At 41.3% G+C, this 18,102-nt stretch overlaps 1 protein-coding gene across 1 annotated transcript in view; it reads left to right on the top strand.

Annotated features, from left to right (window-relative positions):
• CDC5L (cell division cycle 5 like) overlaps window positions 1-18,102 on the top strand; it is a 34,517-nt gene that overhangs the window by 15,036 nt on the left and 1,379 nt on the right. Inside the window, exons 12-15 of the mRNA XM_064145787.1 lie at window positions 2-82; window positions 439-684; window positions 2,685-2,882; window positions 17,456-17,668. Coding sequence (XP_064001857.1) covers window positions 2-82; window positions 439-684; window positions 2,685-2,882; window positions 17,456-17,668 — 738 coding nt within the window. The remainder of the gene's footprint in view (window position 1; window positions 83-438; window positions 685-2,684; window positions 2,883-17,455; window positions 17,669-18,102) is intronic.

Here is an 18,102-nt window from a genome sequence, read left to right as displayed (position 1 = left end):
GGCTCTCCGAGAAGCAGAGCGTGCAAAGGAGCTGAAGCGGATGCACAAAGCAGTTCAGAAGAATCTACCACGACCGTCAGAAGTGAGTTGAAGCAAGATTAACTTTCAAGGAAAAAAAATTAGGTAGAAAGGTTTTAACTGTTAGAGGAGGAAATACAGTCGGAGTGTATCATGAGAGGACAAAACTTCTATTTGAAGATGCTGATTTCAACATTATGAGAAACTTTTACAGTGAAAATTATTGTGAGGTATTCCCATATGCACGAATGAAAGTACAGCTGGGTGTTGATGTTGCTGTATATGTGTCATAATGCAAGGGATTTTGGCACCTGTTCTGCATGGTTTTCCTGATAACGTAAAATTCATGCTTGTGCATTTAATGTGATCTTTAGTGTATATGATGTTAATGAACGTTTTTGTTTGTTTGTTTCTGGGCAGGTTAATGAAACAATACTGAGACCCTTAAATGTGGAGCCACCACTAACAGACCTGCAGAAGAGTGAAGAGCTGATAAAGAAAGAGATGATTACTATGCTTCATTTTGATCTTCTACACCACCCATTTGGAGACCTGCCTAGTGGTAAGAAGGGGAAGGGCCCAGGATTTGGAAGCAACAATGCAGAACATATGGCTTACTTGGAACAAAATCCTTACGAGAAGTTCTCTAAAGAGGATCTCAAGAAGGTGAGATTATATGGGCTTATTACAGACACATGATGTCTTTTTCCTTATGATCCTGTGATTTTGTTAAAAAATGAAAGTGGAGTCAAGCTTGCACAGATCTCAAGAGGGTTCTGTGAAGAGCTGTGAGGACAGTTCAAGTGCACATTCTCTTTTCTGTGAGCTAATGTTAATCTGGGCACTCAGCAGAATAATGGGTATGCTGTGTTTGGAGATGATGTCTTTTAGATATGATCTTTAATGCATTGTGATTGCATATCAGTTTAAGGGCTGTTTCTGGAGACTGATGTTGTATAACTGAGACTTTAATTAGGTGATACCTTGTACTGCCTAAGAGTCACTAAGCATTTTTTTCATAGCAGTGACAGTGATAACTGTCTTCTAACTTGGAACATCAAGTCAAATTGTTGAATTGTGCTTGTTGAGCTGTACTAGTGCATAGTCTGCTATGATGTGGCAGAGAGTCTAGTTAAAAAGTGCTGTGCAGGCAGAATTAGCAGATGCTGGATGGAGTGAGGCATTTAGGCACTTGCTTCTGTTCTCCATTGTCATCCCAAGTCAAACAGCCAAAGGTTCTCGTTTGGGTTGTTTATTTATTTAAGCAGCTATGGATGTTGCCTTTTGCTGCCAAAGGACATGTGGACAGTTCAAACACAGTGCTGTGCTTAGCTCTTTGCAAGAGTTTAACCTGTGAAGCTGTGCCAGTAACCTTTGACCAGACACTTTACATGATTAAAAATGAGTGCAAAGGACAAAATCATGTGCCATCAAGTCATCTACTTTATGCAGACTCCTGCTGAGCCTTGCATTCTGACAATAGCCGTGGTATCTCTGTGCCTAAATCCTGTATTACTTTAAAGTGACTCTAAAAATACACAGGCAGATTTTAAATCCAGCTCAACCAGTGAATCAAGAGCCTGAAATGGGAAGCACTGAACAGTATGTACTTCCAATTTGCTGTTAAATGAAAAATTATACTTGAAGATTTCTGAGCTGGAGAAGTTAAAGATGGAAAATACAGTTAGATCATGAATTTCACTGCCCTGCCAGTGTCAGATTGTTCCCTTAGGAATGTTCTCTTGAGTGCTTTCTCTGGTTATTTTGCACTGCAGCAAGAATTGAGTTTTCTATCACTTCCCTCAGAGACTATTAAACAGTCCAGTAGTTCTGTCTGGAAACTTTCTTCAGAGTCACTGGAAATTTTGTGTCCTAACAGATGAGCAGAAAGGTTTTGCTTCCTCCCTCCTGCTTGCTTTCTAATATTCAGTGTATCTTCCCTCTTTGTCTTTAGTTGGGGTAAATGATCTTCACAGGTTCCTTCCAACTCTCACCATTCTGTGATACTTAGTGAACTCCATGTCAGCGAAGATAGTTTAAGTTTTTCATTTTCAAATAAAATTGGAGGATCTGGGTGTCTGTAGTTTTTTAGTGCCAGGTGCTTTGTCAGGAAGAGTTGTGATTGCAACTCTTCACTATAAGTTACATTTTTAAATGAAGCAGGAAACAGGAGGATGCCCATATCTCACTAGTTGCTAGTTCTATGAACAGAATGCATGCTCTTTAAACTCAAGAGTATCATTTCCTGAAGTGGAGCTTATACAGCTCACTCGTTAATATTTAGAGTGGACTTTGCAGGTTGCATGGAGAAGAGCAAGCCAATGGAAATGGAAAGTGATTTTTGTCTCATAGAATAGTTGCTTCTCTCTGCAGAGTTCTCCCCTCAAGATCCTTCCTTTGTCTCTTTTCCTACGCAGCGAGGTGAAGTACCTAGGTGTGCTACAGCTTTCATTAATTACTCCAGAGTGATGTCAGGTTTGTCTACCCTAGGTTCCGCTTGTAATCCACAGCATCTGTGTTAGATTTCATAATTAACCTGCTGATGAGCTTTTAGTGTAAAAAGAGAAACTGCCCCGTGGATTGTGCACTGAAGGATTGAAAAGAAGAGGAATTTTCTTGTATCTTCTTTATTGTAACTGCAATTTATTTCTCACAATTTCCTACAGGCACAAGATCTCCTGGCACAAGAGATGGAAGTGGTAAAGCAAGGAATGGGACATGGAGAGCTCTCCAGTGAAGCTTATAACCAGGTGTGGGAAGAGTGTTACAGCCAAGTGTTGTACCTGCCCGGACAGAGTCGCTACACAAGAGCTAACTTGGCCAGCAAAAAAGACAGGATAGAATCACTTGAAAAGAGACTTGAGGTCAGTGTCTCTTTGTTCTGCTTTTGCACCTGCTTCTTTTTTAAAATGTTTCTCCCTGTGTGTTTTGTTTCTTTTTTTCTGTGTAGGAGTTACAGGTTACCTTCTAGATCACTTAGGCCTTTTGGTGGGATTCCTTTGAAAAGGTTGAAAATTTTTCCTGGGGAGCTCATCGATGTTCTTAAGGTGTTCAATCAGTTCCTTTCATCCTACTCCCTTTCTTAGCATATCCTTAGAGTACTGCCACGTGGTTTCTCTGTGTTCTGTTAGCTGAAACACTACTCATTTCACCTATTCTCAACTGAAAAGAATGTCAGGTTCTGCTCTCTCTTAATTCCATCTGAACTGTTTACTGTTTTCATCGTCTCCATTATTAGCAGACCAAATAGGTGATCTACTTTGGCACCTCGTCCTCGAGGATGGCCAGGACAAGATACTGAAGAGGAATATGCTTAAAAGCAATGTTTCTGTCCCACAAAACTCTTCAAGTTCTCTTTCCAGCTTAAGATTTGGTTTTTGATTTACTACTACATACATGAAGGTCCAGATAGTTGCGAATTCTTGCCAGACTAGCATCTTCTGCTGATTCCAGTGATTCCCTCCACCAGAGAGAGCAGTGGATGTTTGTGATCTTTTCCACTTTATCAGGAAATGGTACAGCTTCCTTGTGAGTGCATTATAAACTCGAATTTCAAATTGGCTGCTGTGTATTTCTGGCATGAATGTTTGCCACAAGTACCAATGGTACTTGCGGTACCAATGCCAAAATTCAGGTAGCAACATTTCAGTAATGCATCTACATGCAGTTTGAGTACTTCAGCAGGACACTGGCACCAAGAGACCAGGAACTGAAGTACATCTGTTTTCAGCCAGCTGTAAAGTACTGCATTTGCCACTGTTCTATTGTGAGAGGACAAAGGATGATGGTTTTAACCTACAAGTGCGTAGATTGAAATAGATACAAAGAAGATGTTATTGACATTGAGGGTGGTGAAACATTGTCCCAGGTTACCTAGAGAGGTGGCAGGTGTCCCATCCCTGGAAACATTCCATTGAATGAGGTACTGAGCAACCTGATGTAGTTTGAAGATGGCCCTGCTCACTGCAGGAATGTTAGACTAGATTATCTTTAAAGGTCACTTCTAACCCAAAACAGTCTGAGTCTTATGAATTTTGCCTGAAAGTCTCTAAATCATACAGGCATCATATTCTATTTTTCCATGCTAAAAGGAATTTTGAAAGGAAAAAAAATTGTATTTAAGGTCAGCATAATTACTGTTGCTAGACGCAGGCCTCCTCAAAGTTACTGAAATGACATGAGAGGCCAGAAAGGATGAATTTTCACCTGCTTCATACATGCCATCTACAGCGTGAATATGTGTTTGTGAAGTCCGTCAGTCCAGAATGTCACACAGGTGTAGACATCGTGGCAGTTGGTCATGACCTTGGGCCAGGAGCGGTTCAGCTGCAGGTAGCCCAGTAGCAAAGAGGTTCAGCTGTTAATGCCAGAGCAGTTGTCATGCTGCGTTCCCCCAGCAGAGAGCACCATTGCTCTGCCTATCGCTGCCTCCTCTGCTCTGCTTTCACAAAATAATCAGAGCACAACAGTAGCGAGCTTGCACGGCAGCAGGGGCTGTGCTGGCATTAAACCTGCAATCTGAGGGCTGTATCTCATCTGTGTACAAACGCTTTTGAAATGTAAATATCTCATGCCCAGAACTGCATTAGAAGTGCATTATTAAAGTTGCAAAGTCAGATGGTGGTAAGTAATGCACAAACAGCCTTATTCTGGCAGCCTTGAGCTGCCTATGCATTTGCATTTTGAGACAGTCTTTAATTTCATGATGACACAGCCTACTCTTTCCACAGACTCCTTAACTGCACGGCGTGGATGATACTTGCTTAATGAGTAGCTGTTGAATATTTTGTTTTCTCTTTATTGTTCAGTGTGTGGTCCTGTGCCTTTCTGCTGTGCACTGTCTGCAGTCTAAATTGGTTACTTTTGTGTGGGTTTTCTTGTGCTGTTGGTTTTTGCTTGTCTCCTCCCAGTATTTGAATGAGTAGTTGGTGGTGTCCTTATTAAGGATATTGAAGGAAAGAAGGTAGAGTGGCATCATCTATTCATCAAACTCCTGTTGCTTTGGTTGTTCTGTAAGTGCTGCTTCTCTGTAGTCACAAGAAGGAAGCAAAATCACGCAGGAAGCCAAATACAGATCAGATATCTTGCCAAGAGCAAAACTTTGGTTTCATTTGCTACCACCATTGCCTGGGACTCTGTGAAAGACAGTTAACAAAATCCATCTCACTGTGTCTACAGTCACTTGCTCCAATCATGTAACTCACTTCTTGATGTCGTAGCTGCATCTTTTCAGATGAGCTGAGAGCTTGGAGTGCTGCTGGACAAGGGTTGCTGCTTGGTGCACTTAGAAAGGGGGGGCAAGCTTCTGTAAATGTTTACAATACCACCTCCACCCCTAGTGCAATCAGGCACCCAGGACCAGCACAGCTTGCTGTGCCCCACAGCTGTAGATGCAGTGGAAGTACTGTGCTGCCTGTCACAACTCAGTGTTGTGTGCAGGTGGATTCTGTGTGAAGTTGAACTGGAGCTGAAAAATCTCTCCCGAGTGTGTGCAAAGTGCAGTGTAGTGCAGCTTTGTTGCCTGACCTACTTAAAAGGTCCTGCCTAAAAGATACCTGTATACAGCTTTTCTAAGTATAGATCACCAGCTGAACATTTTTTAACATAACAAATATAAAGCATAATGGTTTAATGAATAAACAAATATTCAGTGGAAAAAGGGACAGCAATATTTTTTTTTTTCCCTAGCCCATTCTGAGCAATGGCAAACCCCACCTTCATGTTAATGTTTTTCTCAGGGAAAATTGTCTGAAAGCAGTATGAGTTGAAATAGATATTTTAATGGGATGTATCAGACAACTTTAATGAAAAGCAGGGATATTAGCTCAGCTTTCAATACTCCAAGATATTTGCCTATACTCTTAAAGTTCTTTGAGAGAAACTGTAAAATAGAGTTTGCCAGCAACAGAAACTGATGTTGGACAGCTTTTTGTGGTGTTTTCCTCCCCTTTGTGTGGCACTAAGATCAGTAGGAAGAACACATGTGAGTTGAGTGATACTTGCTGGAGAACACTGCACATTGTGTAGTCTGCATAGTACTTCCATGTGGGACTGCTAGCACCCTGCAGATCCTGGGGGAAGAAAAACAGTACTCTTTGCAGTACTGTTTTCATTGCTGGGAGATCACTTGGACTGATGGTGTGTACAAACAGTGTCTTCCTCTCCTTTCAGTGCCTGAGTGATTTAGTGGTGGCAGGGTTTTATCTGTTGATGTGACATCTTTCAGAAATTGATGGTGATGTCACAGACAGATTTATGTTGTTATTGATGAACTTGAGGAAGCAAAGTGAAGCCGTTGTGGAGAGCTTCTGTTTTGCTAGATATGATGTCCAGGGATCATCAGCAGTAAGAAACATCCTGGCAGTAGTATTAATATTGGATGTGCTGCTATTCCTTAGTAATACTTTTCACTTCTTTCTTTGAAGGTACACAGAAAGTTCTACCTAAACATAAGGAAAAACTACTTTACTTTGAGGGTACTGGAGCATTGAAACAGGCTGCCCAGAGGGGTTGTTGATTTAGTTGGGGCAGTTAATGAGGCAGGAATTATAAAATATATAGTTAATTTTATTTCCAGAAAGCACTACCCACAAATTAGTTAAATTTGGGTTCTAATTCGGTCAGCAAAATCTTCACAGGGATGTTTATGGGCAATTCATTCATTTAGGAGAATCAGAACATTGGAAAAGTTTAGCCACAAAATGGCTTTGCCCCACTTAAAAATAGGTAGCCTGGAGCCCTAGAGAAAGTCTATTCTATTCACTGCAGTGGAGTAGAAATTTTTCTCTCCTTTGCAGCAGTGTTGGAACTGCTTTGCGTCTTGATAGCTGTTGAGAGGCTTTCAGATCTTCCCACGCCCTAGCAAGGTGCTGGGAAAGAAGCAGATGATCTCTGACCTGATCCTGGTTCTTTTTGGCACAGAGGTTTGCAGAGCTGCAGGATCTCTTGCAGATGTGCAGAGAGCACAGTGTAGGTAGCGTTTCTCAACATGTCATGAGGTGCTTATTGCCTTCTCCTGGTAAACTTGAGGCACTTAAGTTTCCAGGTAGTTCAAGGCCAAAACATCAGGGCTAAGCTGGTCTGAAGCACAAGGTGGAGCAGAACACATTGTCCAAGAGCAGTGAGGCAGCGGCAGCTTCCTGAGGCAGAGCATAGAATCATAGAATCAACCAGGTTGGAAGAGACCTCCAAGATCATCCAGGCCAACCTAGCACCCAGCCCTAGCCAGTCAACTAGACCATGGCACTAAGTGCCTCAGCCAGGCTTTTCTTGAACACCTCCAGGGACAGTGACTCCACCACCTCCCTGGGCAGCCCATTCCAATGCCAATCTCTCTCTCTGCCAACAACTTCCTCCTAACATCCAGCCTAGAATTCCCCTGGCACAACTTGAGACTGTGTCCCCTTGTTCTGTTGCTGGTTGTCTGGCAGAAGAGACCAACCCCCACCTGCCTACAACCTCAGAGGCAGAAGCAGCACAACTGCTTGCGACGTAGCTCTATTTATATTATTTGCCTGAATGCAATGGCTCCTTTGGCCACAGACATTCACTGATCAAAAGGGCATTTGCAAAACTGACCATATTAGGTGAAACCAGGGCTTGCTTACCCACATTTGGGCAAGACACTAACAAGTATCTAAACACCTGTCAGTACCTGTTTATCACTTTGAGAGGGGACATAATGGCCTAAGCCTTTGTTTTCCTTCAGGCCTTGCTTCCCCCATCAGCAGAAGAGTGGGGTAAGCCAGGATATCTAATAGGCCTGTTAGCTTTCTATAACAGTTGTGGAGTTTCCTTCTCTCCAGACATTAAAAACCACCTGGATGCAATCCAGTGCAGGCTGCTCTAGGTGACACTGCTTTAGCTGGAGGTTTGGGCTAGCTGATCCCCTATGATTCTGGTAGAATTTTCTGATCTTTCTAGTTTCCATGCTTCCAAACCTGCAGTCTCTTTTGGATTTTCAGATGTGCTGTTGCTGAGAAAAGAAATACCTGGGAAACAGAAGAGAATTTATAAATCTGGCAGTAGAGAAATTACTCATAAACCTAAAATGTGGTGGAATCTCTGTGTAGTCTGCTTTTATGATCGTGTCCATTAATTGGTACTGCTTTGCTGCCTTTGTGGAATATACTTTCTTAAATAAGATCTGTTGGGAATGCAGCTGATACTACAGGGTCCCATCTGAGAGTTCACTGGATCACAGGATGTTAGGAGTTGGAAGGGACCCGAGGAGATCATTGAGTCCGACCCTCCTGCCAGAGCAGGACAATACTATCTAACACAGATCACACAGGAACACATCCAGACAGGCCTTGAAAGGCTCCAGAGAAGGAGACTCCACGACCTCCCTGGGCAGCCTGTGCCAGTACTCTGTGACCCTTACAGTAAAGTTTCCCCTTGTGTTGAGGCGGAACCTCTTTTGCTGCAACTTACACCCATTGCTCCTTGTCCTATCCCAGGGAGCAGTGAGCAGAGCCTGTCCCTCTCTCCTGGCAGCCTTCAGATACTTATAAACATTTATCAAATCCCCTTTAAGTCTTCTTTTCTCCAGACTAAAAAGCCCCAGGTTCCTCAGCCTCTCCTCATAAGCCTTGCCCTCCTGTCCCCTTACCATCCTCATGGCCCTCCGCTGGACCCTCCCCAGCAGATCCCTGTCCCTCTTAAACTGGGGAGCCCAAAACTGAACACAGTTTTCAGTGATCTTCACTGTCAAGCTGTTCAGAATCAGAGTATTTATTCAATACCACTATTGCAGTGTCTAATCTCTGCATAATGTACCATTGATTGTCAGAGTTGGTCATCAGAGTACATGTATTTAGCATAGTAGTTTTGGAGGATGTGTGCTTCTGATTATCACAGATCTATGGCAAATCCCTCAGGAGTTGTCTTCCCCTGTGTGTGAGAACACTTTCCTCCTTTACCAGAGTTGCTGCTGTGCAGTTTTTACTATAGTTGGGATAGTCCAGCATTTTAGCTTGTTCTAGAAAAGGTTGATGCTACGTATTTTTCTCTCTCTGCCTCATGCTGTTAGCTCTGACCTTGTATGAGTGCTCTTTTAACTCTGTGGTAATCTGGTTCAGTTCATTGAATTGGCAGAAAGTTAATTGTTTTTAGATGAAGCAGCAGGCCCCTTTCCATGGTAGCCAGATACCAGATCAGTTTAGCTGTATCATGTCTTTGCTTGCAGAACTTTGGAATGCTTATGAGATCCACAATGAAGGTAACCCATAACCTTTAATGAGGAGAACAATAAATGTTTTTATATTGCCAAGGATAACTTAGGTCTCCACTAAGGAAAAAATGCACTGGGGAAGGTAAGTGGATTTAGCCAAAAATCTTGTGTTTTCTTTCTGCTGGAGGTGAACATTAATTGTCTGTTTCTGAGCAAATCCTATGAGTTCAGATTTGATACATCTTATTTTAACCTCCTAACTAAAACAAATCTGCAGTCACCTTAGGTTTCTTTTGTTTTCTGGTAGAAACAAGACACCTCCTGAGAGCAACTTGGCCCCTTTAAGAGTTGAATTTCCTTATCTAGTTTCCTATTTTTAACACAGAGACATCTAGAGCATCTCAGATCAATGAAGCAAAACTTTATGTCTCGCTTGGTTCTTTTCTCCCTGGAAAAGTGTCATCTACCTTATTGACCTCCATCGGTCATAGTCTGGTGAAGCACTTGTAGATCTGTGACTGAAAACCGCTATCTAAAACTGCTAAGTCCTTAAGTGCACTTGTAGTACCTGGAAAGTAATTGTCTTTTCTTTTTAGAGCTTTGTATTTTTGCATGTTCAAGGTCTGGAAAAAATCTCATGGTTCACTGGCCTTTCCATGAATTAACTTACATCCTTGTTTTTTCCACAAATTACATGTGCAGTTATCAGCTTCCCACCCTGAAACCTTCATCACCATGAGCAAGAAGGAGGAAGCAGATCTAATTTTATTCAAATGTAACTAGTCAACTCTTAAAGCAGTGATGCTTCTGAGACTGCCAGTTGATCAGCTTTGGGAAACAGAACTATGTGTTTGCTGTTTGAAAGTTATTTTCAAAGGAAAATGCTACTAGTTAGCTTAGTATCAGTTCTCTGTCTGTTGACTTAATGTTGGGACATTTGGAAGGGAGCACATGAATGCCAGTGAGAAGGTTCTTTGTATTCTTATTTCTGTCATCTTGCCTGTGAGTCTTGAAACTAAGGCCATAATTTTGAGGGGACTGGGTAACTTTTTACATGGAGAGTGAGTCTTTTTTGCATATCTTCAGTTCAGGATGTGCCAAAACATTGAAAATGAGCAATGAAAAAGATCTTTAAGCTTAGGCTGCACATAGGATTTTTTTTCTTCATCATAGTACGTGTGAAGTTTTTTTTTTCTCTTCTGTCCAAAACCATTGATTTACTCTGTGATGGCTGGTGAAATCAGTTTTCATGTTTGGAAATGTTGTTGATAAAGGCAAATTAAAAGTTCAGCGTTGACAAAACTCTTCATTGCAAAAAATCTTTTCACTCCATCGCTGTCAAAAAATGTGTTTGAACAGAGAAAAGTGTGTTTTTTTTCTCTGCAAGCCACCTCATGGGCACATCTGTCACTCTGTAAAGCCTATGCTAATCTGAAGCAGTGTTAGAACCTGTGAATGTTGAGCTAGTGTGAGTTGCTGCTCACAGAGTAGCTTGCTTCATTTATACTTGTGTGATAATAGTTGCTTGAATAGGACACTAGTGACTGCTGCAAGCTCCTCATGCAGCTTCTGCTGTTCACTGAGAGGGAATCGGACTATCTGCTAACTTGCTTATTGCATGAACTTCCACAAGATTGCTAGCCTCTTACCTGGAAGAGATCCTTCCAGGAGCTCTGGGCTTGCAGTTGTCGTTTTTGAAGGCAGTGACACTACTTGCTGCCATGTTATCTCATCAGGCACAGCAGTAACTCTTGTTTTGCTTGCAGCTAATCAAAACTGTTGCTGCTGTCTATGATAATACTGTAACTCCCCCCCCCCCCCCAGGGAAAGGTAAGGAGTTTTCAGGAGAGCTTAGTGAAAATAACTTACTTGTTTTCCTTCTTAAACTGTACTCTTTTAGGTGTGTTTCTGCTGTGATTGTGGTATATGGGTATCACTGATAATACTAGCAGTTTTAGAGAAAATTTGCAGATAAAAATTTTTGAAGTGGGCACTGATGTCATCAGTGTAGATCAGCAGTGACTTCTGACTTAACCTGTAGCTTTCTGAATTATTCTAGATCTAGATAGTTGGATGCTATGAACTCCTGTGGGAACACTTGCTCTTGTTTATACCCTGTACTGTCTTTACTCGGTCCTACCAACTCATGTTGTGATATTTGAAGGCAGACCAGTATACTTTCTGACAGAGTTCATGTGGAGATTGCTCTTGCATTATTACTTCTAACTGTGAGTAGAGAGAGCAGCCTTCTGCAGATCTCAGTGAGTTGTCATGATATACATAACAAGTACAATATAAGAATATATGTCACAACCTCCTTACTAAATTGGGGAAAGGTAGCTTTGTATTCTTACACAGGCTTTGAACATTTGGGCTAGTTTCAGTTGTGAATTTGCAGTTGCCTACCAACAGTGCCTTAATTTGAGATTTGCCTATGTCTGAATCTTTCCATGAAAAACTTTGTGTGAACCAGACAATTAGAATTCGGCCTTACTTTGTCATTTCTTGAAAGCTGTACACTCTGTCTCTTTTTGACTGCTGTGATACTAATCAGGACCTTTTCTTAATGATCCTTGTGGCCCCTTGTATGCTGAATAAGCATCATCTTCAGGTCACAGCAGAGTGCTGAAATAATGTCGAATCATGGAGTGTTTTCATTGATTAGCTGAGCTAATGCTGGTGCTGATATCAGTTTGATAGATTGAGTCCATATTGTTCTGCACTTTTTCTGTTTGCTAGCAACACCAGGCCTAGGTTTCCAGCAGAGATGACTGTTACCTTTTGCATAGGCAGGCTCTATAAATAGCTTTGCCTGATCAACCTGTAGATGGATGAAACAGTGTTTCAAGAAAATAAAAAAGGAGAATTCTGTACAAGAGTGTGAAAGTCGAAAAATATTAAGTACATCAATTAATGATTTTTTTGTTTGTTTAAAACCATAGTATTATAAAGTGTACAAGCAAGCTTGTTTGTAAAGGCAGATACCTAAACATGCTCAGGGGATGCCCTGGTGTTACAGCCATCATCCCTGGAGTGGTTTGAAATTCTGGTGAAACCTGTTGGATGTAGTGAACAGAAAGGTCCCATTTTAGTGTGTTGTCTCATTGCAGCTACTCTGGGTGATAAAGCCAATAGGAGGCAAGTTAACAAACTCTGCTATTTAACTTAAGCTGATCCAGCTGCCACCAGCAAATTTTCAGTATGGGAGGGCCGCTTATGGATCTGAGGTGAGGAAGGAAATTATAGTAACATTTGGAGTAGTCCTGTGTAGGTTCCAAGAGTAACCCATTCAGCTAGTATAGCTGAAGTTGGCAGAGATTTTTCTCTGCAGAAGCTAAAGGGGTTTAAGATGGTATGTTGATTCTTCAAGGTCATGGAACAAATTGGTTTACTTTGGACAGATTCACTCTGAAATGGATCAAGAACTGGCTGGAGGGCTGGGCCCAGAGAGTGGTGGTGAGTAGTCCCACATCCAGTTGGCATCCAGTCACTAGTAGTGTTCCCCAAGGGTCAGTGCTGGGCCCAGACCTGTTCATTATCTTTATTGATGATCTGGATGAGGGGATTGAGTCCAGCATCAGTAAGGTTGCAGATTACACCAAGGTAGGAGCAGATGTTGGTCTATTGGAGGGTAGGAGAACCCTGCAGAGGGGCTTTGACAGGCTGGATGGGTGAGCAGAGGCCAATGGGATGAGATTTAACAAGGCCAAGTGCAGGGTTTTACACTTAGGATCCTGGAGGTCTCTTTCAGCCTGATTGATTCTATGATTCTTTGACTATGGCTCTGATAAGAACATGCAGCAGTTTTTTTTTCTTCCATGTGTTTTTTTGTCCATCAAACATAATTAAGAAGGTGAATTAGAAGATGAGAGCTTAATGCTGCTTAGGGATTACTAGAAGCTTCACACTGAATGGAGGGAAAACAAAGTGGTTAGTACAGGGATAAGCAGCCCTTTGAACTGAGGAGTGTTCTCAATAGACTAGACTTAGTGAGGAATTGTGAAAATGCAGTTTTGAAGGCATTCAAGCCATTCCTCAGAGTTAGTTTTTCTTTCTCAGTGGATATTTGTTCTCATAAGCAATCTTTCTCTGTTCTTTGTTGTCTTTAGTTAAACTGTGGTAAAGGGTTGGACTTGATGATCTGTGAGGTCTCTTCCAACCCTGGTGATACTGTGATACTGTGATACCTTTCAACTAACCTCTTCCTTTCATGGGCATAAGAACAGGTCAATTTTTCATTGTAACTTTTGGGATAATTAAAACACATTGTATGTTTCTTAATTTTCCCTATGCTTATTAGATGGAGAAAAAACAAACCTCCCTGTTTTTTTCAGTCAGTTTCTGTTTTCTGGATCATATTTTGTAAACCTCTGATTATGTCTTTTGCTCTGTTTTCATTTCTCTTCTTTGGATCACTAGGGCAGTTCTGAAAATGGAACACAGCTCTACTAGGCATGAGGGAAGACTTTTTTACATAAGAGATTTGGGATGGAGTGAGGCTCTCACACTTGCCCTAACATCATATATCATTTTACCCCAGGTCCATACATGCTGTTCTCATTTTGCTGTAGCTGGTACAAAAGTCAGTGGAACCAAAGCCAGCCAAGGAGCAGTACAAAATAAATAACTAAGTGGAGAAATCTTGCCCATGTCTGTACGTTTTCTTCTAGGTTATGGGGGGAAATGGTTGTCAGATTATACTGAAATCTTATTTCTTAGCTTTAAGCAAATAATGTGGACTACTGTTTAAGCACACCATTACTGCTTGGAATTTTTAGCTTGGTGTCTGAGCCTTAAAATTTTATGAAGCTTGAACTAAAATGATATGCAGTTGTTGGCATTAATGTAGCAGTCAGCAATTTTTACTAAATAGCATTTGTTACAAAAGTTGAGACCTTTTTTTGACCTTTTTATAAAAGGTCCTAAAATCTTGTAAGTTGGAAGAGATGAGGAAAGGTGGTGAGTGTTCACATTTCTCTCTATAAGCAGAGAAGGAATAAAGGGCTGTTATTTCTATGTTTAGACACTTGGGAGGCTTTTCCACTTCCCCCCCTCCCCTGCTGTCTTTCTTTTTACAGTAGTGAGGCCTATTGTAATCCAAGTCAGACAAGGAACTGAATAGAAAAGGGGGGGCTGAGTAGCATATACAACAACATAAAGAGCTCTAGTAGTTGGAAGTAAGAATCTATATAGAATCATGGAATGGTTTAGATTTATCAGAGACCTCAAGAATAATCCAGCTCCAAACCCCTGCGATAGGCAAAGACACCTTCCACTAGAGCAGGTTGCTCAAGGCCTCATCCAACCTGGCCTTGAACACCTCCAGGGAAGGAGCAGCCACAGCCTCCCTGGGCAACCTGTGCCAGTATTTCACCAGCCTCACTGTAAAGAACTTCTTCGTAATATCTAGTCTAAATCTCCTCTCTCCTCTAAGTTTAAACCCATTACCCCTTGTTCTGTCGTTACAAGACCTTGTAAATATTCCCTCCTCAGTCTTCTTGTAGGTCCCCTTTAGATACTGGAAGGCCACTACAAGGTCTCCTCGAAGCTGCCTTTTCTTCATGCTGAAGAGCCCCAACTCTTACAGCCTGTCCTCACAGCAGAACAGTTCTGAAATACAGAGTCAGTTCTCGGTGTCTGAAAATTCCAGGAGTGTTTAAATAATTGAGATCTGATCTAGATTTGAAGTAACTTTGTTTTCTCTTGGGGAAAATGCTTTCTTGCATCCCATACATTAAAACAGTACACATTTAGGGTGGGACTGATCTGCCTGGATGTAATCCTGTGCAACTTGATCTAGGCAGACCTGCTTTAGGCAGAACTAGATGATTCCCAGAGGTTCCTTCCAACCCCTGCCATTCTGTGATTCTGTAATTCACCCTATCTTAGGTGACAACGTCTGAGGAAGTAGCAGTCTGTGCTTCTATAATAGTCGGTGAGGAGCACTTCAGTGGCATGCCCATTCACGTTTTGAGGCTGTGGATCAGATGAGCCAGGCCCTGGAGTTGGTGTTTTCTCCCTTGATTGTGGAAGAACTTTGACAAGATGTTGCTGTCTGAAGGAAGCCCAAGTGAATTCCAACTGAAGTGTGTAAAAGTGTGAGACCAACCCAGTACCGCCACTGCATGTAGTGCATGCAGATAACTCAGGGCTTGCCAAGGCAATATCCTGATCCAGTTTCTTTTCTCTGTGGTGGAGATAGGCTTGTAACTGGATTCCCTGTCCTCAGGTACTCCGTGTTTTCCTCTTTATTACAAAAGTAGGTTGTTGGTAGACAATAGAGTAGTGGAACTTCTCTGAATGGTCCTTTTTGACCTGTTCTAGTAAAGTGACATTCTGATTGAAGTTTCTTTTTGAACCAAGCACACTCTGTCTAAACGATCTGGGACGACAGATCTTTGTTATGTAAGACCTCTGTTACAGACAGAATTCTGTTTGCCTGTGCATCCATCTCTTCGATGATCTCTAAATGTCAGTGGCTCTCAACACACATTTTTTTCTTCCACAAAAAGGTGATTAGGAAATAGTTCATTTACCACACAGCTGTATTTGTTGTTGCAGTAATAGCATATTATTTACCAGGGAAGACATTTAAAGCTTTCATACTTCTCCATCAGAGAGTATCCTCATAAATGCCTAATCTATTTATTTAATTTTCTCTAGATTTAGATAAATATTGAAAAAGAGGCGCCTTTCTGTATGCTTAAAGCACCTTGGGCATAGCTGAAGTCTACACTGCAAACAGACTCTGGAAAGCATAGCAGTCTGCATTTCTCTTCTCGGGAGCAAAGCAGACAGCTCAGTCAAGTTTTTCTTTCACTCCCCCATTAACGTTTGCTCCCTTGACCATTTACTCTGTTTATCTGTGCACCACCTACAAAAACTGTTTCCAGTGAGTGAATAAATTGTTAAGGAGTTGGGCATTTTACAGAAACAGGCAGCTGTATCAGGAAGTGTACTTCACATTAATAAAGTTGGACAGTGGAAAGGTTGATGAAATGCTGTGATGGCTGCACCGATCCTAGTGGCTGGGACTATCTGGTTGACTAGTTATCACTTTAAAGGACAAATCAGAAAGTGGTTCCTTCCCAGTGGACTTTTCATTGGTAAAAGTTGGTATTTTGGGAAATGTTAGTGTTCAGAACAGAGAAGGGCTTCTGCTGTTTGGTTAATTGATTGGAAGGAATTGTATGAATGCTTACCATCAGAGCTTTGCTTTGTAAAGAGTGCAAGGATAGGTGATTTAACCACTGTGGTTCTGACTTGAGCTTTCATGCTTAAGCACTTGAAAAACTTATGTGCATTTCTTTATCATTGCACTAATACATCTTTAACTGCACTAAAAAACAACCAGCATCTCTAACTAGGTCAGGTTGTTCAAAGCTCTATCCAACCTGACTTGGAACATTTAAATCTTGTAGTCTGTGCAGTATTCAGCTATCGAGACCTTTGAATCCCAATGGTTTAAGGTAATCTGACACCAGGAATGAAGGGTCACCATCTGCTGAGCTTTTATTGTGGCACCTAATTTCTACTTCAGAGATGATGAGCGTATTTAGATGTTTTGTTGCTGGATTTTGGTTGTGTGTTTTTGTGGGTTGTTTGTTTTTTAAATTACTACTGTTTCTGTTTCATTGTTTTAGAAGCAGACAGTACTTGCTGTCTCCATGCTGTCCCACCTCTTTGAGTCCAGTATTTAATCTTAGCCCCTTGTCATCTTCTGTGGCTGTCCTGAGAAAGTGCATGCAAATAGGTGATAGGATTTAGTTGCTGTTCTTACAGCCCTTTTTCTGCTCCTTGCAGTGCTGCCATTCCCAACATTGCCATTCATTTGCCTCTCTGACCACTGTTAAGTGTTTTCTCTGCAGCAGAGAGACAGATTCAAAGCTGCCTTAGCATTCCTGATTTCCTTGTTACTTTATGGAATATGATTTAGATGGATCTTGTTGGAGTAGACAGAAGGATTGAAGTATATGGCTGTTTTTGCAGGCTAAGGATATAATTTTGAGACAGATGCCCTATCTAGTGTGTCATCATCCTTGTTTTGGCCAGTGGACTTCACCCCTGGGATTATAATTCTGTGTTGCAAAGGTTTGAATCTGGAAATCTAGGTGGTTGCAGGATGTGCAGTATGATTTGCTAAAAGAAATCAAATAACTCAGTACAAATCCATAGATGATACTTTTAGTAGGTTTTTTAATTTTGTTTGTTTTCTCTCCTGACTTATGGGTTTTGGATAAATAAATTTTGGGTTGTTTTGGACAGATAAACAGAGGTCACATGACAACTGAAGCAAAGAGGGCTGCCAAGATGGAGAAGAAACTGAAGATCTTGCTTGGTGGTTATCAGTCTCGAGCAATGGGCCTCATCAAACAATTGAATGATTTGTGGGACCAAATTGAACAGGCACATCTGGAGCTACGTACTTTTGAGGAACTGAAGAAACATGAAGATGCTGCAATCCCTCGGAGACTGGAGGTGAGATTCCTAAAAGTAATACCTTTGGTCAAATACAGGCACTTTGTGGAAAAGATATTTTTACAGTGCATGGCCTCTGAGGTTCACAGCCTGGGTTTATATCCAATTTTTAATGGTCTTTAAATTATACTTTTGGCTATTGCCAAACTCCTGCCATTCACTTCAATATCAAAGAGTCTATGAATGTATGTTAGAAGCTGGGACTAATCTTCTAGTGTGTTTTTTTAATGTTATTTTATTTCCTTGTGTGGTTTATTTTATTGATATGCTGCAATGGGAATCAGCATAAGTTCCATATCTATCTTAATTTGGCTTGCTTTGGATATAATTACTGTTAAAAGTTAGGGTAGATCCAAAACTTCTGTGAAGCCTTCCTTAAAAGTCAGTGGCCTAAATGCCAGTATGTGCTACAGCAGATTCTCCTGTCTTTTCAC

This window comes from Pogoniulus pusillus, chromosome 7, assembly GCF_015220805.1.
Source record: "Pogoniulus pusillus isolate bPogPus1 chromosome 7, bPogPus1.pri, whole genome shotgun sequence".
Lineage (NCBI taxonomy): Eukaryota > Metazoa > Chordata > Aves > Piciformes > Lybiidae > Pogoniulus > Pogoniulus pusillus.
This window is presented reverse-complemented; position numbering and strand designations above follow the sequence as displayed.